Below are 23645 nucleotides of genomic sequence, written 5' to 3'. Positions count from 1 at the left end.
CTACCGCGGGTTCCCGCAATCGCATGCCTCCCCGTCGGCAGTTCACACTGCCCTATGCGAACTGCTGGGAGTGTCGGTGAAAAGTTAATGACGCCTCCAAATCAGTTCATGTATCGCAGTGCGATCTGCAAACTCGGACAGGGATCGGATCGCATGGCGTGAACACCCAATGCGATCCGATTCTGCTGCGGACCCAAAAAAAAGGGTTCCTGTGCGAGTTTGGGGCCGGAATGCGAAATCGCATCGCACAGAGATCGCATGTGATCTGCACTGCAGTGCGGTGCGAATCACATCCGATTCTCGTACACCGCAGCATTGTGAACCCAGCCTAAAACTGTGTTTTTTTTTGCTAGAAAATTACTTAGAACCCCCAAAAATTTGATATTGTTTTTTTTTTTTTCTAACACCCAAAAAAAAATGCAATACTTTTTTTCACACCGTATTTGCGCACCGGTCTTACAAGCGGACTTTTTTTTGGGGGGGGGGGGGGAATCACTTTTTTTTTATAAAAATAAATAAATAAGACAGCAGTAAAATTAGCCCAATTTTTATTTAATTTTTTATATTGTGAAAGATAATATTACACTGAGTAAATCGATACCCAACATGTCACGCTCGTGGAATGGCGCTCAAAAATCTCCATAAGCAACATTTAACAAATATTCAACAGGTTGCATGTTTTGAGTTACAGAGGGGGTCTAGGGGTAGAATTATCGCTCTCGCTCTACCGATTGCGGCGATACCTCACATGGTGTGGTTTGACTACCGTTTTCATATGCAGGCGCTACTCGCGTATGCGTTCGATTCTGCGCGCGAGCTTGTCGGGACGGGGTGTTTAAAATTTTTATTTTTTTTTTCTTATTTCTTTTACTTGATTTTATTATTTTTTACACTGTTTAAAAAAAAAATGGATCACTTTTATTCCTATCACAAGGAATGTAAAAACATCCCTTGTAATAGAAAAAAAGCATGACAGGTCCTCTTAAATATGAGATCTGGAGGGGTCAAAAAGTCCTCACATCTCATATTTGGACTTAAATGCAATAAAAAAAATAAAAAAAAAGTAATTTGAAAAAAATGACATAAAAAAAAAATGTTCCTTTAAGAAGTATGGGCGGAAGTGAGGTTTTGACGTCGCTTCCGCCCTTCTATGGTATAGAGACGGGTGGGGGGCCATCTTAGCCTCACTCGTCTCCATACCCACCTAGGAAAAGGACCCGATCGCCTCCGCCGCTATCGGTGGCTCCGGTAAGCGGCAGAGGGCGCGGGAGGGGGGGGGGGTGGCACCTCTTCCGCCGCCGATAATGGTGATCTCACGGCGAACCCGCCGCGGAAACCACCGTTATCGTAAACAGGACCGCCTCCTGTAAAGATGGATACCTTGGTTGTGGCAGCAGCTGCTGCCGTTACCGAGATATCCCTCTTCAAAGTGCCGACGTGTATGTACAGGAGGCGGTCGGTAAGTGGTTAATGGCATCCCCGTCTTATGTCCCGTACACGCAGTCAGACATTCCGACACACAAAATCCGTCTGATTTTTTCCCTCGACGGACTTTGGCCTCGTATAGACACGGTCGCACAAAAAAGTCATCGGAAAATCCGATCGTTCGGAACGAGGTGACGTAAATCAAGTACAACGGGACTTACGTAGAGGCCAGTAGCCAATAGCTTTCGTCTCCAAATTTCTATACGCGATCGAAAAAAAAAAAAAATTCCGATCGGATTTTGTTGTTGGAAAATTTTAGATCTGGCTCTCAAACTTTTTTTCGTCGGAAATTCCGACAGAAAAAGTCCGATAGAGCCCACGCACGATCGGATTTTCCGACACCATACTCCGATCGGACTTTTTCCCGTCGGAATTTCCGACCGTGTGTACAGGGTATTAGTCCGTAGGGTTCAGTATTGAGTTGGCTCCGCCCTTTTGCAGCTATAACAGCTTCAACTCTTCTGGGAAGGCCGTCCACAAGGTTTAGGAGATGTGTCTATGCGGAATGTTTGACCATCACCGACAAAGCAAGGTCCATAAAGTCATAGATGAGCGAGTTTGGGAAGGAGGAACTTGACTGGCCTGCACAGAGTCCTGACCTCATCCTGAGAGAACACCTTTGGGATGAAGTAGAGCGGAGACTGCAAGACAGGCCTTCTCATCCAACATCAGTGCCTGACCTCACAAATGCGCTTCTGGAAGAATGGTCAAACATCCCCATAGACACACTCCTAAACCTTGTGGACGGCCTTCCCAGAAGAGGTGAAGCTGTTATAGCTGCAATGGGTGGGCCAACTCAATATTGAACCCTACGGACTAAGACTGGGATGCCATTAAAGTCCATGTGCGTGTAAAGCCTGAATCTTACTGTATACATACAATGGTAATCAGCATGATAGTATATACCGTATCATAAGATCCATCTGCTCTACCAAATAGATGCAGGAAATAATCAATGGTTGATCCCATTAGCTCTCTCATAGCCGTTACCTCAATCGTGTCCTGGCTGACTCATATCAAGGGTGGTTTGTCCTCCTCAGAGTTCTAAGGAGAAGATCCGCCCGTGAAACATGTCAGGGAAGGCTCGGTTGCAGCATTGACTAACCGGATCTACAGGCTCTGAGGAAGAGGGACCATCCTTGAAACATGTCAGCCAAAATCCCGGCTTGAGTTAGTAACTACATGATGCCCAATGGGATAAAAATTAGCTGTCTTTTTATTGGAAGCTTGTGTGTACACCTGCTGTGCCCATTATGAGGGGTTCCCATCATCCCTGTGCTGAGTTCCCGGGTCTGTACACCTGCTGAGCCCATTATGAGGGGTTCCCACCATCCCTGTGCTGAGTTCCTGGGTCTGTACACCCGCTGTGCCCATTATGAGGGGTTCCCACCATCCCCGTGCTGAGTTCCCGGGTCTGTACACCTGCTGTGCCCATTATGCGGGGTTCCCACCATCCCTGTGCTGAGTTCCCGGGTCTGTACACCTGCTGTGCCCATTATGAGGGGCTCCCACCATCCCTGTGCTGAGTTCCCAGGTCTGTACACCTGCTGTGCCCATTATGAGGGGTTCCCACCATCCCTGTGCCGAGTTCCCGGGTCTGTAAACCCGCTGTGCCCATTATGAGGGGTTCCCACCATCCCTGTACTGAGTTCCCGGGTCTGTACACCCGCCGTGCCCATTATGAGGGGTTCTCACCATCCCTGTGCCGAGTTCCCGGGTCTGTAAACCCGCTGTGCCCATTATGAGGGGTTCCCACCATCCCTGTACTGAGTTCCTGGGTCTGTACACCCGCTGTGCCCATTATGAGGGGTTCCCACCATCCCTGTGCTGAGTTCCCGGGTCTGTACACCCGCTGTGCCCATTATGAGGGGTTCCCACCATCCCTGTACTGAGTTCCTGGGTCTGTACACCCGCTGTGCCCATTATGAGGGGTTCCCACCATCCCTGTACTGAGTTCCTGGGTCTGTACACCTGCTGTGCCCATTATGAGGGGTTCCCACCATCCCTGTTCTGAGTTCCCGGGTCTGTACACCTGCTGTGCCCATTATGAGGGGCTCCCACCATCCCTGTGCTGAGTTCCCAGGTCTGTACACCTGCTGTGCCCATTATGAGGGGTTCCCACCATCCCTGTGCCGAGTTCCCGGGTCTGTAAACCCGCTGTGCCCATTATGAGGGGTTCCCACCATCCCTGTACTGAGGTGGGTGGGGAAACACAAGAACGGGGAATTATTTTGCAGGGAGATCTGATTGTTGGAGACGTATTAGAATCCAGCGGCTCCAGAGAGGACAATGTTTTCAGAACCGTCCAATAAAATCCTCATCAGAAAAGCCCCACCAGGGTTTCCATTGTAACCAAAACACTAAAGCACTGTGACACAGGGAGCTCTTATATTGTGCTGGAAGTCGGGGGAGGGGGTCGGGGGGAGCGGGGGAGGAGTGGGGGAGGGGCATTCATTTAACTCCTGGGTTTAGATATTAAGTTCCTTGAGGCCAGGGACTGATGCGAATGCACAATATATAAGGCATAAATCATAGGCACTTTATAAATGTCTATAAGAGATACAATCTAAGAAATATAATCATCTGATTTTGTATTTTAATAAAAGCTTAAAATTAGAGTTCCATTAAAACAAATAAAATTTAATAGCCCCTTTAAAAAGACAACATAAAAAAAATACCGGTAATCAGCTTTTTGCTGCAATAGATCCTTTAATCTGGAGCTATCCACTGCAATACCTCTTCTCTACCACTAGATGTCCTCCGTGTCATAAAGCTGAATGACAGCAGCATCATTCAACCCAGTTCCTTGGACCCGCCTCCCCCACCTTTCCTTAGCCAATGACAGGACATTGAATGGAGAAGAAGCGTCCACAGTGATGCCCATATTTAAAAAAAATTGTAGATATTTTTTGATGAATTCATGATTACAGAGTTGCATTAATTGGTGTCCACCATGACTGCCAAGAGGTCCAACCATACGTGACCGCCCAATGCATCCCGGGCCTTACCTGTATTAGTTCCTCCGTCCAGATCTTGTTGTCCATCTTGAGGCTCCGGACCTTGCTGATGTTGGGCCCCAGGCTGCGGTGTTCCCCTGAGAATAGAATGGACTATGTAAGAAGGTTGACCTTCCACCGAGGAGCGGGAATAACGTATCAGAGCATTGGGGGGTGACCCCCCCCCCCTCCCCCCCTCACCTGCGCACTTCTTGCAGATGACCACGCAAAGGTTGATGGAGGCCCACTCGGGGTTCGGGGCGTCGCAGTCGGCGCAGTGTCTGTTGGCTTCCAGCGACCAGATCTTCTTGGCGACTTCGGGATTGGACAGCGCGCCGGCTACCGACTGCATCATGGCTTCCACCCACTCCCTCCGCTCCTGCTCGTTGTCTGCTATGAAACTGGAGAGAGAAGAGAAGAAGGTTTCAGGTGATGAGAACGTACAATCCGGGAAGAACACTCCTCTCCCCTCCCTCCCTCCCATCTGAGGGTGCAATGGTCGGCTGTGATGAGGGCCATCAAGGAAGTCAACAAACTCCTGAAGGTCCAAAGTTCACCATACGAGACGTCTGAGACTCCTTCACCTTCCCATAACCCAAGACTTCACAAGGTCCTCTGAGTTCTACAGGAAGCTCTGTCTCCATATCACATGGAAGATGCCTACAGGGGGCACCATAACAAGGAGGCTGGATGTCTATGGGTCTCCAGCTATGCCCTTTGTATTCTGTCCAAAGGGAAAACAGAATTTTCTAGGCATGCAGACCACCCTAGGTTAGGCCCACCTGTGATGCCGAGCCTCCATGATTACAAAATCTAAAATCCAACAAATGAAAGAGGTGAGCCAGGGACAGTTAGGGTAGATTTGGCCCCCATTGTATACGGCTTCCAGGGTTTAGTTGGCCCCTGTTGTATAAGGGCCACAGGGTAAACTTAGCCTCCACTGTATGTGAACCCCAGGGCATATTTGGCCCCCATTGTATATGGCCCCTAGAGTATATTTTGGCCCCCGATGTATATGGCCCCAAGGATATATTTGGTCCACACTGTATATTGCCTCCACAATATATTTGCCCCCCCCCGCCATTCTTCTGTATATGGCCCCCAAGGTATATTTGACCCCCCTCCATTGTATATAGCACCCAGGGTATATTTTCCCCCATTGTATATGGCCATCAGGGTATATTTGGCCCTTCTTGTATATGGTACCCAGGATAAATTTGCCCCTCCATTGTATATGACCCCCCCCCCAGGGTATATTTGGTCCCCACTGTATATTTGGCCCTCACTGTATATTTATTGTTTATTTTTATTTATTTATTTATTTTTTGTGGTTGAACTGGATGGACCTTTTTCAACCTGACTAACTATGTAACTATGAATATAGCCTCCAGGGTATATTTGGCTCCCATGGTATATGGTCCACAGGGTATATTTGGCCCCGTTTGTATATGGCACCCAGATATATTTGCCCCCCCCATTGTATATGACCCCCCCTGGGTATATTTGGTCCCCACTGTATATTGCCCCCACAGCATATTTGGCCCCCATTATATATAGTCTCCAGGGTATATTTGGCTCCCATGGTATATGGTCCACAGGGTATATTTGGCCCGTTTGTATATGGCACCCAGATATATTTGCCCCCCATTGTATATGACCCCCCCAGGGTATATTTGGTCCCCACTGTATATTGCCCCCACAGTATATTTGGCCCCCATTGTATATAGTCTCCAGGGTATATTTGGCTCCCATGGTATATGGTTCACAGGGTATATTTGACCCCGTTTGTATATGGCACCCAGATATATTTGCCCCTCCATTGTATATGACCCCCCCCCAGGATATATTTGGCCCACACTGTATATTGCCCCCACAGTATATTTGGCCACCATTGTATATAGCCTCCAGGGTATATTTGGCTCCCATGGTATATGGTCCACAGGGTATATTTGACCCCGTTTGTATATGGCACCCAGATATATTTGCCCCTCCATTGTATATGACCCCCCCCCCCCCCCCCCAGGATATATTTGGCCCACACTGTATATTGTCCCCACAGTATATTTGGCCACCATTGTATATAGCCTCCAGGGTATATTTGGCTCCCATGGTATATGGTCCACAGGGTATATTTGACCCCGTTTGTATATGGCACCCAGATATATTTGCCCCCCATTGTATATGACCCCCCTCCCCAGGATATATTTGGCCCACACTGTATATTGCCTCCACAGTATATTTGGCCCCACATTGTATATGGCCCCCAGGGTATATTTGGCCTTTTTTGTATATGGCATCCAGGAGATATTTGCCCCCCCCCCATTATATATGACCCCCTAGGGTATATTTGGCCCACACTGTATATTGCCTCCACAGTATACAAAGCCCGATCAATACACAAAATATTTAATAATTGTGATGTCACCCAATAGGACTAACCAACTCCTATAGGGTGCGTGTACACGTCACGTCACTGATGTATCAACATCAGACACTCAACAGAAGGTTCCCGTGTAAAAACGTGAGGATGGGCTGTATAGCAAGTAAACATATTCACGCATTTCTGCATGCACACGCACACAAGTGTAAAAATTATACACACATACATATATATATATATACATACAGTATCTCACAAAAGTAAGTACACCCCTCACATTTTTGTAAATATTTAATTCTATCTTTTCATGTGACAACACTGAAGAAATGACACTTGTCTACAATGTAAAGTAGTGAGTGTACAGCTTGTATGACAGTGTACATTTCCCGTCCCCTCAAAATAACTCAACACACAGCCATTAATGTCTAAACCGCTGGCAACAAACGTGAGTACACCCCTAAGTGAAAATGTCCAAATCGGGCCCAATTAGCCATTTTCCCTCCCCGCTGTCATGTGACTCATTAGTGTTACAAGGTCTCAGGTGTGGATGGGGAGCAGGTGTGTTAAATTTAATCGCTCTCACTCTCTCATACTGGTCACTGGAAGTTCAACATGGCACCTCATGGCTAAGAACTCTCTGAGGATCTGAAAAAAAAGGATTGTTGCTCTACATAAAGATGACCTAGGCTATAAGAAGATTGCCAAGACCCTGAAACTGAGCTGCAGCACGGTGGCCAAGACCATACAGCGGTATAACAGGACAGGTTCCACTCAGAACAGGCCTCGCCATGGTCCACCAAAGAAGTTGAGGTCACGTGCTCAGCGTCATATCCAGAGGTTGTCTTTGGGAAACAGACGTATGAGTGCTGCCAGCATTGCTGCAGAGGTTGTAGGGGTGGGGTGGGGGGTCAGCCTGTCAGTGCTCAGACCATACGCCGCACACTGCATCAAATTGGTCTGCATGTCTGTCGTCCCAGAAGGAAGCCTCTTCTAAAGATGATGCACAAGAAGCCTGCACACAGTTTGCTGAAGACAAGCAGACTAAGGACATGGATTACTGGAACCATGTCCTGTGGTCTGATGAGACCAAGATAAACGTATTTGGTGTCAGATGGTGACAAGCGTGTGTGGGGGCAACCAGGTGAGGAGGACAAAGACAAGTGTGTCTTGTCTACAGTCAAGCATGGTGGTGGGAGTGTCATGGTCTGGGGCTGCATGAGTGCTGCCAGCACTGGGGGGCTACAGATCATTGAGGGGACCATGAATGCCAACATGTACTGTGACATACTGAAGCAGAGCATGATCCCCTCCCTTCATAGACTGGACCGCAGGGCAGTATTCCAACATGATAACCACCCCAAACACACCTCCAACACCACCACTGCCTTGCTAAAAGAGCTGAGGGTAGGTGATGGACTGGCCAAGCATGTCTCCAGAAAACAAAAAAAAGACAAAAAAAGGCTAAAAACAAAAACGGAGCACATATTGACCAATCATCTGTAAAAGCGAACCACACCACACATTCTCCTAAATAAACATTCAGGCTGCTTCCTCTGTTTTTCCTCGCACTATACTTCTAGAATTCTCTAGAATACAGGGCGAAGTAATCAGAGCAGCAGCCTGTGGGACACTGAGCAGGTCTAAACACCCAAACCCCGCTCCACGGATTACAGACGAGCAAACTAAATTTACCCAACAGCCTGCACTACTCTAGGCTGGTGCTACACATGTTTAGTGGTCAACCCAATTTGGGGTTAATTTTGTTAGGGTGACCACAAGATACAGATTTTGACCCACAGATGCTAGATGAGTGTTGTGTTAGGCCACTAAAACTGTCAGAATTAGGGTCAGAGTCAACAGGCTTTTGTTCACGGCAGAGCTGCTTCTCGCCCCACACAAGTCTATAGGAAGGCACAAACAGCCTGAAGCAGGTCAGAAGTAGGTTAACTGCAGGTCAGCAGATCAACTGTGGGACAAGAAGTCAACTGCAGGTCAGAAGTAGGTCAACTGCAGGTCAGCAGATCAACTGTGGGACAGGAAGTCAACTGCAGGTCAGCAGATCAACTGTGGGACAAGAAGTCAACTGCAGGTCAGAAGTAGGTCAACTGCAGGTCAGCAGATCAACTGTGGGACAAGAAGTCAACCGCAGGTCAGCAGATCAACTGTGGGACAAGAAGTCAACTGCAGGTCAGAAGTAGGTCAACTGCAGGTCAGCAGATCAACTGTAGGACAAGAAGTCAACTGCAGGTCAGCAGATCAACTGTGGGACAGGAAGTCAACTGCAGGTCAGAAGATCAACTGTGGGACAAGAAGTCCACTGCAGGTCAGAAGTAGGTCAACTGCAGGTCAGCAGATCAACTGTGGGACAAGAAGTCAACCGCAGGTCAGCAGATCAACTGTGGGACAAGAAGTCAGATCAGCAGATCAACTGTGGGACAAGAAGTCAACTGCAGGTCAGAAGTAGGTCAACTGCAGGTCAGCAGATCAACTGTGGGACAGGAAGTCAACTGCAGGTCAGCAGATCAACTGTGGGACAAGAAGTCAACTGCAGGTCAGAAGTAGGTCAACTGCAGGTCAGCAGATCAACTGTGGGACAAGAAGTCAACCGCAGGTCAGCAGATCAACTGTGGGACAAGAAGTCAACTGCAGGTCAGAAGTAGGTCAACTGCAGGTCAGCAGATCAACTGTAGGACAAGAAGTCAACTGCAGGTCAGCAGATCAACTGTGGGACAGGAAGTCAACTGCAGGTCAGAAGATCAACTGTGGGACAAGAAGTCCACTGCAGGTCAGAAGTAGGTCAACTGCAGGTCAGCAGATCAACTGTGGGACAAGAAGTCAACCGCAGGTCAGCAGATCAACTGTGGGACAAGAAGTCAGATCAGCAGATCAACTGTGGGACAAGAAGTCAACTGCAGGTCAGAAGTAGGTCAACTGCAGGTCAGCAGATCAACTGTGGGACAAGAAGTCAACTGCAGGTCAGAAGTAGGTTAACTGCAGGTCAGCAGATCAACTGTAGGACAAGAAGTCAACTGCAGGTCAGCAGATCAACTGTGGGACAAGAAGTCAACTGCAGGTCAGAAGTAGGTCAACTGCAGGTCAGCAGATCAACTGTAGGACAAGAAGTCAACTGCAGGTCAGCAGATCAACTGTGGGACAGGAAGTCAACTGCAGGTCAGCAGATCAACTGTGGGACAAGAAGTCAACCGCAGGTCAGAAGTAGGTCAACTGCAGGTCAGCAGATCAACTGTAGGACAAGAAGTCAACTGCAGGTCAGCAGATCAACTGTGGGACAGGAAGTCAACTGCAGGTCAGAAGATCAACTGTGGGACAAGAAGTCAACTGCAGGTCAGAAGTAGGTCAACTGCAGGTCAGCAGATCAACTGTGGGACAAGAAGTCAACCGCAGCTCAGCAGATCAACTGTGGGACAAGAAGTCAACTGCAGATCAGCAGATCAACTGTGGGACAAGAAGTCAACTGAAGGTCAGCAGATCAACTGTGGGACAAGAAGTCAACTGCAGGTCAGCAGATCAACTGTGGGACAAGAAGTCAACTGCAGGTCAGAAGTAAGTTAACTGCAGGTCAGCAGATCAACTGTGGGACAAGAAGTCAACTGCAGGTCAGCAGATCAACTGTGGGTCAAGAAGTCAACTGAAGGTCACAAGTAGGTCAAATGGAGATCAGCTGCGGGTCAGGACGTCAGCTGCGGGACAGGATGTCAGCTGCGGGTCAGGACGTCAGCTGTGGGTCAGGACGTCAGCTGCGGGTCAGAACGTCAGCTGCGGGTCAGAACGTCAGCTGCGGGTCAGAACGTCAGCTGCGGGTCAGAACGTCAGCTGCGGGTCAGAACATCTGCTGCAGGTCAGAACGTCAGCTGCGGGTCAGAACATCTGCTGCAGGTCAGAACGTCAGCTGCGGGTCAGAACATCAGCTGCGGGTCAGAACGTCAGCTGCGGGTCAGAACGTCAGCTGCGGGTCAGAACGTCAGCTGCGGGTCAGAACGTCAGCTGCGGGTCAGAACGTCAGCTGCGGGTCAGAACGTCAGCTGCAGGTCAGGAGGTCAACTGTGGATCAGGTAATCAACTGCAGGTCAAATGCACCTATGAGTGGATTTGGAATGATATCAGAAGTGTCTCAAACTGATTTTAAAAACAAGGCCAAAGCATACCAACGTGCTGTATGTAGATATTAGAGGAGGGAAATACTGCAGGGCTGTGATTTTTTTTTTTAGCCTATAGCCTACTGTTTTCCAGAGGCACTGATAGCCTCTTCAAGAACTAATTTTCCTGAGCACTCAAAGGAAGACATATTCGCACACACCCAGGCAGAACCCAGCACAGGCCCAGACCTCTTCTCCTCACCTGAAGGTCTTGTACGGCGTGGTCAGGTCAAAGCTTTTCTTGTCCACTTCCTTCACGTTGCCGACGTTCATGTCAATGGAGGTAATTCCCACCCCGGAGCAAAAATCCTGCAAGGACACAAAGCAGCGGTCATCATCGGTTTTTTAAGGACACCAGATTCTCCCTGCTGTGCGTCCTATAAGCATTTTTATAGGCTATTGCAAAATGACGGCAGGGCCAACCCCATGCCCGGAGAGAAGGAAGGCGCTTGGCAGAGATACCTGCATGAACAGAACCCGGCAGGGCGTGCCATGGATTGCAAGTAGGTCAGAAAGCAGTTGCCGTGGCTGTATCTTTTAAGCCTGCACCCACCTTCACATGGAGACACAGTTCAAGTGTATGCCGGGACAATACAAAGCAGAAAACATATGCAATACATCTCTACAATACATGCACATTTCCCCTGTTTTGTTCCATTAAATATGCTGCAAGTCCACACAAATACCTGTTTAGCAGCCAAAATTTCAGGTGCTCCTAAATTCCTGTTTGAGGTGACAATACAAGTTCTCTACCACACTGAAATCTCATTCCCCGGATGATGGACTACAAAATTCCACCCATCCTGGACCCCTCTCTGTTCCTCTTCTCATAAGGGCTTCCCTCGGGGAGTACTAAAATACCGGACCCAGGCCCCATCAGAGGAGCCTGGGCCTGGTAGTGGCTGCCTGTGGGTGGTCCTAGTGCAGCACCATACCAGCAGTAGTGCTAAGTCCCTCCCCTGCTTACTCCTCCCCTCCCCTCCCTCTGAGCATAACTCCACCCCCCTTCACAATCAATTGGCAGTGGAGGAGAGGGAGGTACGTAGGGGGCCTTGAAAAACGCCCCTTGAAATATTCCACATTTTGTCATGTTATGACCAAAAGCGTAAATGTATTTTATTGGGATTTTATGTGATAGACCAACACAAAGTGGCACATCATTGTGAAGTGGAAGGAAAATGATAAATGGTTTTCATCATTTTTTTTTACAAATAAATATGTGAAAAGTGTGGGGGGGGGGGGGCATTTGTATTCAGCCCCCTTTTACTCTGATCCCTAACCAACATCTAGTGGAACCAATTGCCTTCAGAAGTCACCTAATTAGTAAATAGAGTCCACCTATGTGTCATTTAATCTCAGTATTAATACAGCTGTTCTGTAAAGCCCTCAGAGGTTTGTTAGAGAGCCTTAGTGAACAAACAGTATCATGAAGTCCAAGGAACACACCAGAAAGGTCAGTTGTGGAGAAGTTTAAAGCAGGGTTTGGTTATAAAATAATACCCCAAGCTTTGAACATCTCACGGAGCTCTGTTCAATCCACCATCTGAAAATGGAAAGAGTATGGCACAACTGCAAACCTACCAAGACATGACCGGCCACATAAACTGACCGGGCCGGGCAAGGAGAGCGTTCATCAGAGAAGCAGCCAAGAGGCCCATGGTAACTCCGGAGGAGCTGCAGAGATCCACAGCTCAGGGGGGAGAATCTGTCCACAGGACAACTATTAGTCGTCTCTCCACAAATCTGCCCTTTATGGAAGAGTGACAAGAAGAAAGACATTGGAGAAAGAAAGTCATAAGAAGTCCTGTTTGTAGTTTGTGAGAAGCCATGTGGGGGACACAGCCAACATGTGGAAGAAGGTGATCTGCTCAGATGAGACCAAAATTAAACTTTTTGGCCTAAAAGCAAAACGCTATGTGTGGGGAAAACTAACACTGCCCATCCCCCCTGAACACACCATCCCCACCGTGAAACATAGTGGTGGTAGCATCATGTGGTGGGGATGCTTTTCTTCAGCAGGGACAGGGAAGCTGGTCAGAGTCGATGGGAAGATGGATGGTTCAGCTATTTTCAGGGCTGGGGAAGCCTGGGGTGTGGGGAATCCAGTTGTGGGCCCCAGGCGAGGACCGCTGGTCTGGAGGAGCTTTTGTTCTTGCAGCAACCCTCTGCAGTGTAGGAGATATCAGGCACAAGTGGGGCAGGGGCTTAAAATTTATGGGGAGACACTGGGGTGGGGGGGGGGCTGTCAGGTAGGTTGTACTGGGCCCCATGATTTCTAATGGTTGTTCTGCTCCATATACATACATTGATTTCTTTCCAAGCAAAGCAAAGGCTGCCTCAACTGTCAAGGGCCTGCCCACACAAATGTGTGTAGGGCACAGCCAGAATCCTGAGAGAACCTCACATGGTTGCTGGGAGTGCACTTCCTGTGCTGTGTACCTTCCTATCCACTGCAACCAGAATCCTGAGAACAACTTGCACGGTTACTGGGAGTGCACTTCCTGTGCTGTGTACCTTCTATCCATACATGTATCTCCCGTCACAGGCGTACTTCCAAAACAGCACTGGGGGCAATGACTCCTCTTTTTTTAAACTTTTTATTGCCCTCTCTGGTCCTTCTGTTACTGTCAGCACAACCCCCGAGTGGAGCAGGTGCATCCGAGCTACTACCTCCTGTGCAATGCCTGGTGAGCCTCAAGAACACAGCACTCAACCTATGAAGTCTCTGTAAACCTCCATATAGTCAATGCAAAAAAAAAAGAGTGTGGCTGGTGCTATGAAAGTCAGCTAAAACATTGTTTTATTATTGCATGTGAACAGCAGTCAAAAAGAAAGCCAACGAGTTTCGCACCCTCGGGCCTTAACCACTTCCCGCCCGGTCAGTAGCAAATTGACGTCCGGGAAGTGGTTCCGTTATCCTGACTGGGCGTCACATGACGTCCTTCAGGATAACATGCCGCTGCGCACCCGTGGGGTGTGCATTCGGTGGAGTGGTGTGTCAGTCCGCTACACTGATCTCGGTTGAGGCTCTTTACCGCGTGATCAGCCACGTCCAATCACGGCTGATCACGATGTAAACAGTAACCAGACAACACCAGTCTTGGAGGACACCAGAAATAGAACTGTTTATTAGAACAAGAATACAGTCTTACATACACTTGAGAAAGACATTCCCCCCTCCTGATCATATTACCCCAACAATACAAACTGTAACCAGAAACATAAATTAACATGAGCTTATTAACTAATCATTTAACCAGCCTAGGTAACTCCGAGGCCAGACCTTTCAGGTCAGCCTTGTTGTCTTCTAGCTCAGAAGACACAATCCACATTATCATAAGTATAAACACAGGTCACCTTCTCACAATAGCAGGAGGCCCCCAGTAGCGGACTATCCGTCTCCTACGTTGTACAGAGGCCAATGTGATCAGCTCTTTCAATTAACATGTATAGTTCAGAATCAAATAAAACCAGGAATAGTCTTTGTATATTTCCTGGGATATATTGTGGATAAATATTACTGTTCCATTTGCTTGGTCGCCCTGTGCCCCTAATAGACACAGGGTGACTTAGACATAAGAGGGGCATGGAGGGGCTGAAACAAATTTGTCTAGGAGGATGGCAGTGAGTTTTCATTTACAAAGATGTCCCTTAGTTTATTCTGACCTTCTGGAAGCTCAGGATAAATGTTATGGTTCTCCCTGACAGGTGACACAGGCTCTGCCGAGGCATGGAGTCTTGCAGTTGGTCTTCACCAGGGCTCCTGAGAGTGGAGATGGGTCAGGAACGCATGTGGCCCCAGTTTTCTTTGCTGCAAACTCCCAACAGGTTGCAGCCCTCTGGACTGCCCCATCAACGGGGTGGCTGGAATGGAAAGGTTATAGTCTGGAGACTGCTCACAGGGCTGTTCACAAGAGAGTGGTTAGGTCAGGCAAAGGTTTTGGCAGGTGGCAGGGGAGAGAGTAGTCAGGTCCAGGCAAGGGTTGAGGCAGACGAGAGGAGAGGGAGTAGTCAGGTCCAGCCAGGGGGCAGGTGAGAGAGTAGTCAACTCCACACTGGGGTCAAGGAAGGCATCAGGTGAGAAAGTGGTTTGGCCCAGGTATTGTCAATTTGAGTGACGGGGGAGAGTAGTAAGGTCCAGGAAGGGGTCAAGGCAGACAACAAGCTAGAGAGCAGTTAGGGTCAATATGGGTAAGCAATGGGTAGGTATTAGAGAACCTTTAACTCGCTGGTGATAAGACACAGCACCAGCCACTTCAAAAGCTGGAGCATAAACACCCTTCTGGTCAGAAGACATGCCCATCATCATTTCTGAAAACTGGAGGTAGCGGAGGTCCTAGAAATTCTGGAAATCCCAGTAGGAATCCTGTTAGGAATCCTAGAAGACCCAGCAGGGTCAGGTGTGTCAGGGTACTGTGGTAGTGAGCCCTTGTAGAACGCCAACCTGGGATTCACAAGGGTGCAGAGTCTAGGCCCCAGCCTGCTTCTTCACCATGGCCCCTGATGGTGGGGATGGAGTTTGCAGCAAACTGGAACCAGGTCTTTGCCCACAGCTGATGATACAGAGACTTGTGCTAGGTACAAACGGCAGGAGACAAAATAAGATCCAGGAAACAAACCAATGTCAGGGCGGGTGGCAGGTAAGCACGAACGGAAGAAGAAGCCGGGGGTGATAAACGGGAAGTTAGACAATAGGATCTCAGAGAACTAGGAAGTTCCACAGGTAACGCGGGCTTCACTGTGCATGTGTAGCACCGGCTCCTGAAGAGCACGCGCTATGTTTTTGAAATTTAACGTTACACCTGAACTGCAGTTTGGTTTGGGTAGAATTATCCTAAATTTTGACCTCAGCATCAGTCTGTCTGGACTCTAGGGTGTTCAGCCTGGCCATAGGGGGCGCTGTCTCTTCTGGCAGGCATGGAAACACAGTCTGGTTGGGTGCTTTAAGGTTACCTTCTCTCGGAAGCCCGCCCAGTGGGAGTGTCACTCTTGCTGTGCTTTCTGGGAGAGGGTACTTAAGCTGTGGATGTCACGTAGTTCGGGGGTTCCGGTCCAAAAGTATGTTCTGACTCCATGGTCCTGGTCATCCTGACCAGCCCCCAGGAAGGCTTTGGCCTGGGGTGCGGATCCACCCAACTTTATGTCTCGGGGCTGGCTAGCCCGAGGCAAGGAAACGAAGGAAAGGGTTCGGAGGTGGTCCGGTGCTGTCTCCGGTTGTGGAGAGGCCCAGCAACTTCGTAGCTTTCCAGGGGAGGACTCTTCAGAAGAAGGCCACGCACGGGTTGGCTTCTTAGCAAGAGCCTGGTGAGGCTGAGAGACCTGAGTGAATCCAATTTCGTGGGTATCGCCGAACCGGCTGAAAGATACTGGTACCACACGAGTGTTCTACAAGTATTCAAGTTTCCTTGTTCATGTGACTTATTCCTATATGTTCTACAACAAAGTCTGTGGCAGAGACTTGTTCCTGATTTAAGCACCTTGTTGGCTGCTAGACCTTGTGAGAGAGGGACTTTCCAACTAGAGTGACCATCCAGCTGTGAATGGCTATTCTCTGGATTTAGTCGAAGTAAGCAAGTCCTTCATTATTGACTTTGACACTAAGAGTCCCTGAACTTTCCTTCTAACCCTCAGATACTGTTCGTATACTATGTTTTTGCAAATAAAAATCCCTTTAAGTGGATTTGTCGCCAGTATCGAAAGTTTCTGGGCCATCTACCACGGGAAACCCCTAGACTTGCTACTACGGGAACCCCTTCACCCCTAATCGAGGTGAAGATGGTAACGGTAAGCCCAATCAAACCAGCAGCTCCTTCGGGGGTCAGTCCTACACACGTCTTTTATAGGGAAGCAAACTGGGTGGCGGGTCAAAAAGTGATTGAAGGGAAGGAATCTTAAAACCCACCAGGTAGAAGGTGAGGCCCATAGGCGAGCACAGCAGCCAAACAACACATGTGAATGGAGAACCACTGCAGCAAGGAGGCAGGAATTACAGCGATTAATGTATCATTGGGTGACTTCCAAACTCCGGCAAGAGTTTGTTTGAGTACATTAAATATATATTTGTTTTTGGGGGGGGAAATTGATTGGAATTTGAAAGTAGAGAGATTCCCAGGGGTTTTCGGAATATTGAGGTGCAAGATGGAGATAATGCAGTGATTGAATCGTATCCACTAGTGTTGGAGTCTTGAGCCCACTATACGTGGAACATGGTTGCCCCCATCTAAATTAGCGAGGGGAATAGGATTGTATGTATTTAGATCTTCTAGCAGGGGTTAAATACCATTGAAACAGAACTTTATATGAGTTTTCTATGGGATTTATATTGATTGAGCTCGTCACAATGACGGACGACGATTCTTTAATTTGTTTTTTAGGCAAGAAGATCCGACTTGCCTCTCCCAGGCTCGCATTTAGGAAAATTCCATCACAGAATTATGGGGGAGGAGAGATACATAGAAGGAAGATTATCCCTGGGGAACATGGGTCATCCTGGCAACAAATGTAAAAGTCTGTAAGGGTTAGAAGAGAGGTCTTCCCATGTATCAGAGATTCAGCATAATATCACATTTGGACTTAATAGAAAGTTCTCTATTCTGTTTTTTTCTCCTGTAGTCCCGAAAAAAAGTTAATAATGCAATTGAGGATGAGCTGGAAGTGGAAAACGCCGTATTCTTTTTGTAGCCACCAGGAAAATGAGGAGGGCTCCTCCATCCCGGGTGGAAAAAAGTGGGGAGCCAGCAATTCCTGCAAAAAAGGGGAGATGACGGGATTTGAGATTGCCAGAGTATCTCACTGAGTGGCATGTGTGGAAGTATAGAATAGAGGTTTTTGGGCCAGAGGGCTACCTCCATAGTGAAGAGGCTAAAGACGGTGGCAGCCCCAAATATTAAGGTCCACAAAGTAGTATGTATCAAGATGTGGAACCCCCGAGGCCTCCTTGGGGTGCGCTGATAATAATCTGAACAGTTTGATTATTATGGGATCTAACCGAGACCCAGATACATTTTAGAACTTTGTTTTGGGTAATACAAAGAACATGGGGTGGGATGGGGTTGGGAAGTTGCCAATGAGCTTGGGCAGGTGGAACATTTTTTTTTTTAAGCAGCATGGATTCTACAAAACCAGTACATTTTGAGAATCTGGCAGGAATTTATTATGGAGGGATTATTGGCCGGTAACGGGAGTCGTATGTAGGTGAGGTGTATACCAGGGTATGGGGGATTGGTGCCCAAATCCCAAATGGAAGGTAACGTTGGACTGTAGCCGGGGTCTGAGGTTTTGTCAAAATATTTAGGGCTCCAGACTTTGATTCATTTACATGTAGTCCTGACAGTCCAGCTAATTGTAACTGGTTGAGTAGGGGGGATCTGTGTCTCAGTGGAACATATCAGTATGTTATCTGCAAATGATACTGATTTTTGGTTACCCTCGGTTATCGATCTACCTTGGACGTCTGGATGCTGGATCATTTGTGCTAAAAGCTCTATTGCGAGTATAAATAAAATGAGTGGTAGTGCTTTAGCCCTCTTTTTTTGTGGGGAACTGAACCTATTTGAAGCCGCTGTATTTTAAGAATGCCGTTGGCTTCTTGTCATAAAGGGCTTCAATCCAAATTAGGAATCCAGTGTCAGAGATTTTGGAAGAGGCACACATTCTGCCTCTCATTTCAACCTAGGATGGGGTTATACAGGGGTACAGGGGGAGATACTGCCCTGGACAGGGAGGAGTTACTGCCCTGGATGGGGAAAAGTTACTGCCCATGGACAGGGAGGAGCTACTGCTCTAGATGGACAGGAGTTACTGATCTAGATGGGGAGGATCCACAGCTCTGGACAGGGAGGAGTTGCTGCTCCGGAAGGGAAGGAGTCTCTGCTCTGGAAGGGAAGGAGTCACTGCTCTGGAAGGGAAGGAGTCACTGCTCTGGACAAACGGGAGCCACTGCTACAGACAGGGAGGAGTTATTGCCCTGGATAGGGAGATTCCACTGCTCTGGGCAGGGAGGGGTTACTGATCTGGGCGGGGAGGAGTCACTGCTCTGGATAGGGAGAAGCCACTGCTTTAAATGGGCAAAGAGTCACTGCTCTGGACAGGGAAGAAGCCATTGCTCTGGATCGGGAGAAGCCATTGCTCTGGATCGGGAGAAGCCACTGCTCTGGATCGGGAGAAGCCACTGCTCTGGATCGGGAGAAGCCACTGCTCTGGATCGGGAGGAGTCACTGCTCTGGATCGGGAGGAGTCACTGCTCTGGATCGGGAGGAGTCACTGCTCTGGATCGGGAGGAGTCACTGCTCTGGATCGGGAGAAGCCACTGCTCTGGATCGGGAGAAGCCACTGCTCTGGATCGGGAGGAGTCACTGCTCTGGATCGGGAGGAGTCACTGCTCTGGATCGGGAGGAGTCACTGCTCTGGATCGGGAGGAGTCACTGCTCTGGATCGGGAGGAGTCACTGCTCTGGATCGGGAGGAGTCACTGCTCTGGATCGGGAGAAGCCACTGCTCTGGATAGGGAGGAGTCACTGCTCTGGATAGGGAGAAGCCACTGCTCTGGATAGGGAGAAGCCACTGCTCTGGATAGGGAGAAGCCACTGCTCTGGATAGGGAGGAGTCACTGCTCTGGATAGGGAGGAGTCACTGCTCTGGATAGGGAGAAGCCACTGCTCTGGATAGGGAGGAGCCATTGATCTGGACAGGAAGGAGTTACTGCTTTGAGCAGTAAGGAGCCACTACTCTGGATAGGGAGGAGTTTATGGACTGGACAAGGAGGAGTTACTGCTCTGAACAGGGAGGAGCCACTGCTCTGCCTAATCAAACTTTAATTGTACATTTCAGGGTTTTTAATAGGTAATAAAAAGGGAAATGAGTGAAAAGGAGCCAAGAATTGCCCTTGCTAGTTATAGAATATATATATATATATATATATATATATATAAAAAAAAATTAATTTTTTTTTTGGACTGACCAAAATGAATAAAGAAATTGTAAGTAAATGCACTTGAAGGCACACAGCGCCTTGTACTGACCTCTCCATTCTTGTACAGATAGACCTTGTCTGCCGCCACCGCCACAAACAGCTTTGGCTTACACCCTTTCATCTCCAGGGGGCCATATTTGTCCAGGTTCTCCAGGGTGGGGGTATTGAGCGCCTTCATCTTTCTCTCATCCAGGATCTGCTGGACGGCTTTGACCCACTCGTTCCTTTCCGCTGGAACAAATAGAAAGAAAATAATGGTCAACACAAAGCCCCAGAGGGCATTGAACCCTGGAGCGGCAACACTCCAACACTAACCAGCAATTTACTTCCATACAGGCACACATCTCCCAACATTTTGTGACGGGAATGAGGGACACCTACTAGCAAATGTATGTAGGCATAGGACACGCCCCCTGCCACACCCCCTTAAAGGAGAACTAACCCCCCCAAAAAAAAGTTAATTAAACCCACAAGTGCTTTTTTACCATTACTATTCCTTTATATTGGCTTTTAAAATGTACAAATTTCAAAATTAGATGAAAGGTTTAGTGCTGGGAAACACTTTTTGAAAGATAAAAAGTGCATTTTATGTACAACTATATTGATCAGACCAAAATGAGGGACAAATGAGGGGGGGGTGAGGGACAGAGGGACATTGCTCCAAATAAGGGACAGTCCCTCAAAATCAGGGACAGTCCCTCGAAATCAGGGACTGTTGGGAGGTATGGAAGCAGGCATATAACAGCAACAGTATCAGGATCAGGGTGCTGTGTAATGTAAAGGGATCCAGGAGGCGCAGAGGCTTTTGTAATGTAAATGTGTCCTGAGGTACAGGGGGTAATGTAAAGGGGTCCAGAGGTGCAGGGGGTTGTGTAATGTAAAGGGGTCTAGAGGTACAGGGGGTTGTGTAATGTAAAGGGGCCCAGAGGTGCAGGGTGCTGTGTAATACAAAGGGGTCCTGAGGTGCAGGTGGTTGTGTAATGTAAAGGGGTCCAGTTGTGGAGAGGGGGAACAAAGTAGTGACAAAGAGATATTGGGGGATGCAGAGCTATGCAGGGGACACAGTGCAGTGTTTTTACATTTTAAAGTGAGGGGGGGGTGCCAGATATAGGAGTCGCCCCGGGTGCCGAATGCTCTAGGTACGCCCCTGGATACCAGAAATGCATTGGAAGAAGCCAACTTACCGTCACTCTCGGCCCGGAACAAGAAGTTCCTATTAGACGTTGCCACCTCGAATTTCTGGTCTCCCGTGGAAGCCACACTGGCTATGGAGTTTGTCTTGATCATCCGCTTTGAGTACACATCCTGCACAAGAGCCAAATACATTGATAAATATTAGTTGGCTACCTTGGCGGTCAACAATCCGCCCTCTATAGGGGCCTATGTAAAATAACTGTTGGCCACCTTATTCCAATTTTTTTTTCATCCTATTAAGCTACAGTCCATGAAGGACCTTACAAGAATTGTATTTTTTTATGGTATGGGTTGTTGGTCCCATTAGGCACCATGTCCAACCACCCCCATCCCCAAGCAGGGCCATATTTATAGTTCATGCTGGCTTCATGACATAAAACCTATTTTGGTCCCGGTGATGCCATCACTGGGTCTCTGTGCATAGCTTCCTGGGAACATGACAGCACCCTGCCTTACCAACCCCCAGCTCTGACGCAAGCAATGGGCCGGCTCCTGGGTGGAGACGTGCTTTGATGGGCTTGGAGGATTGGGCGTTTTCTAGGCCAGCTGTACCTGTATGCAAACCACCCGCAAGTAACGCCCACATGTGATGCCGAGCCTCCATGATTGAAGAGGTTGAACCCTCCTGTGGTTCCTTCTATCTCTCAGAGCCGGTTCGCACAGGGGCAACACCGACTTCCAACGCGACTTTTGTAGGCAACTTGGACACGGCTTGTCAACGCGACTTGGGGCGACTTACAACGCGACTTTAGGTCGCCCCCAGGCCAGGCAACTTTGGCCGTGGCCAATCAGAGGATGAGCTCTCAAGGGGTAACTCCACGCCAAATTAAAAAAAAAACGGCATGGGTTCCCCCTCCGGGAGCATACCAGACCTAACCTTAGGTCTGGTATGGATCTTAAGGGGAACCCCTCTACGCTGAAAAAACGGCGTGGGGGTCCCCCCCAGGGTCCATATCAGACCCTTATCTGAGCACAAAGCCTGGCCGGTCAGGAAGGGGATGGGGATGAGTTTTTTATTGACACTTGGGTAGGGGTACGATGTTTACTCATTCACATAGGGTGGGGGCCGGGATCTGGGGGCCCCCTTACTAAAGGGGGCTCCCGGATTCCGATAAGCCCCGCGCCCGCAGACCCCCGACAACCAACGGCCAGGGTTGTCGGGAAGAGGCCCTTGTCCTCATCAACATGGGGACAAGGTGCTTTGGGGTGAGGGGGCCGTAGGGCGCCCCCCTTCCCCAAAGCACCAACCCTCCCATGTTGGCCTGGTATGGTCCAGGGGGGGGGTGCTCGCTCGTCCCCACCCCCTTCCCGACCGGCCAGGCTTCGTGCTCGGATAAGGGTCTGGTATGGAACTTGGGGGGGGGGGGGATCTCCACGCCGTTCTTCCCTTGGGGGGAACCCACGCCGGATTTTTTTTAATAAATCTGGCGTGGAGTTCCCTCTCGAGAGCCGATTATTCTGTGAGAGTCTCCTCAATATAGATGGAGACCCGACTCGGAGGCGACTTCCATTGAAATCAACGGGTACCAGTCGCCTAGAAGTCGGATAGAAGTAGTACAGGAACCTTTTCTGAAGTCGGAGCGTCTTCAGTAGCGTGCATTAAGACGGCTCTCATTCACTTACATTGATTTTTACATGTTGTGCCACTTGAGGCGTCTAGGGGGCGACCTGAAGTCGGATCCTGAGTTGCGCCTGTGTGAACGGGGCTCTCAGGGACTAACTTGGCAGTAGGTCAGCTGAGTCATATAAAGGAAATTTAGGAGCCAAGCCGTTTTCAATTCCCAGATGACACCATCAAAGCCAAGAAATATTTGTGGAATATCAGAACGTCCGATTAGTGCAAACCACCGTTAACGCACCTTGTCGCTGTCAAAGTATCGGAGGTAGTCCGTGTCCAGCTTCACCCAACGCTTCTGGAAGATGTATGAGCTGGATAGGAGAAAAGAAGAATGAGAACAGAGAAGAAAATATTTCACAAAAAAAAAAAAACCCTGGGAATCAATCGCCCCTACCCCGAGGAGCCTACATTGGCTAACCGTAAAGAATCGGATCACATTCAAGACCCTCTGCCTCACCCACAAATGCGTGCATAGAGACGCTCCTCAATACCTATTCGAGAAAATAAAACACTACATGCTCCAACCGCAGTCTTCGATCCTCTAACCAAAACCTCCTCCTCGTTCCCAAATCTCGGTACAAATCAAAGGGGGAACGGAGATTCGCTGTCCAAGGACCACGGCTATGGAACGCTCTACCAACCAAGGTCCGCTTGGAAGAAAACCACCAGGCCTTCAGGAAAAAACTCAAGGCCTTCCCTCTTCGCCCTTGTACACACGGTCGGAGAATCCGTCGGAATGTGTCCCATCGGACCGTGTCGTCGGATAATCCGACTGTGTGTGGTATGCATCGGACTGATTCCGTCGGAATATCCGTAGGACCCAATTTTCCAACATGTTGGAAATA

General features: G+C 48.7%; 1 protein-coding gene across 15 annotated transcripts in view; it reads right to left on the bottom strand.

Moving 5' to 3' along the window:
• Positions 1 to 23645, bottom strand: part of ARAP1 (ArfGAP with RhoGAP domain, ankyrin repeat and PH domain 1) — a 386059-nt gene that overhangs the window by 130070 nt on the left and 232344 nt on the right. For all 15 annotated transcript variants that reach the window (XM_077451137.1, XM_077451134.1, XM_077451138.1 and 12 more), the window contains 6 exons: positions 23042 to 23111; positions 21173 to 21293; positions 20038 to 20219; positions 11221 to 11327; positions 4683 to 4882; positions 4494 to 4579 (listed from right to left, as the gene is read on the bottom strand). In XM_077451137.1, coding sequence (XP_077307263.1) covers positions 4494 to 4579; positions 4683 to 4882; positions 11221 to 11327; positions 20038 to 20219; positions 21173 to 21293; positions 23042 to 23111 — 766 coding nt within the window. The remainder of the gene's footprint in view (positions 1 to 4493; positions 4580 to 4682; positions 4883 to 11220; positions 11328 to 20037; positions 20220 to 21172; positions 21294 to 23041; positions 23112 to 23645) is intronic.

Source organism: Lithobates pipiens, unplaced genomic scaffold (assembly GCF_037356315.1).
Source record: "Lithobates pipiens isolate NorthernLeopardFrog02 unplaced genomic scaffold, aLitPip1_a1.2 Scaffold_23, whole genome shotgun sequence".
NCBI classification, from domain to species: domain Eukaryota; kingdom Metazoa; phylum Chordata; class Amphibia; order Anura; family Ranidae; genus Lithobates; species Lithobates pipiens.
This window is presented reverse-complemented; position numbering and strand designations above follow the sequence as displayed.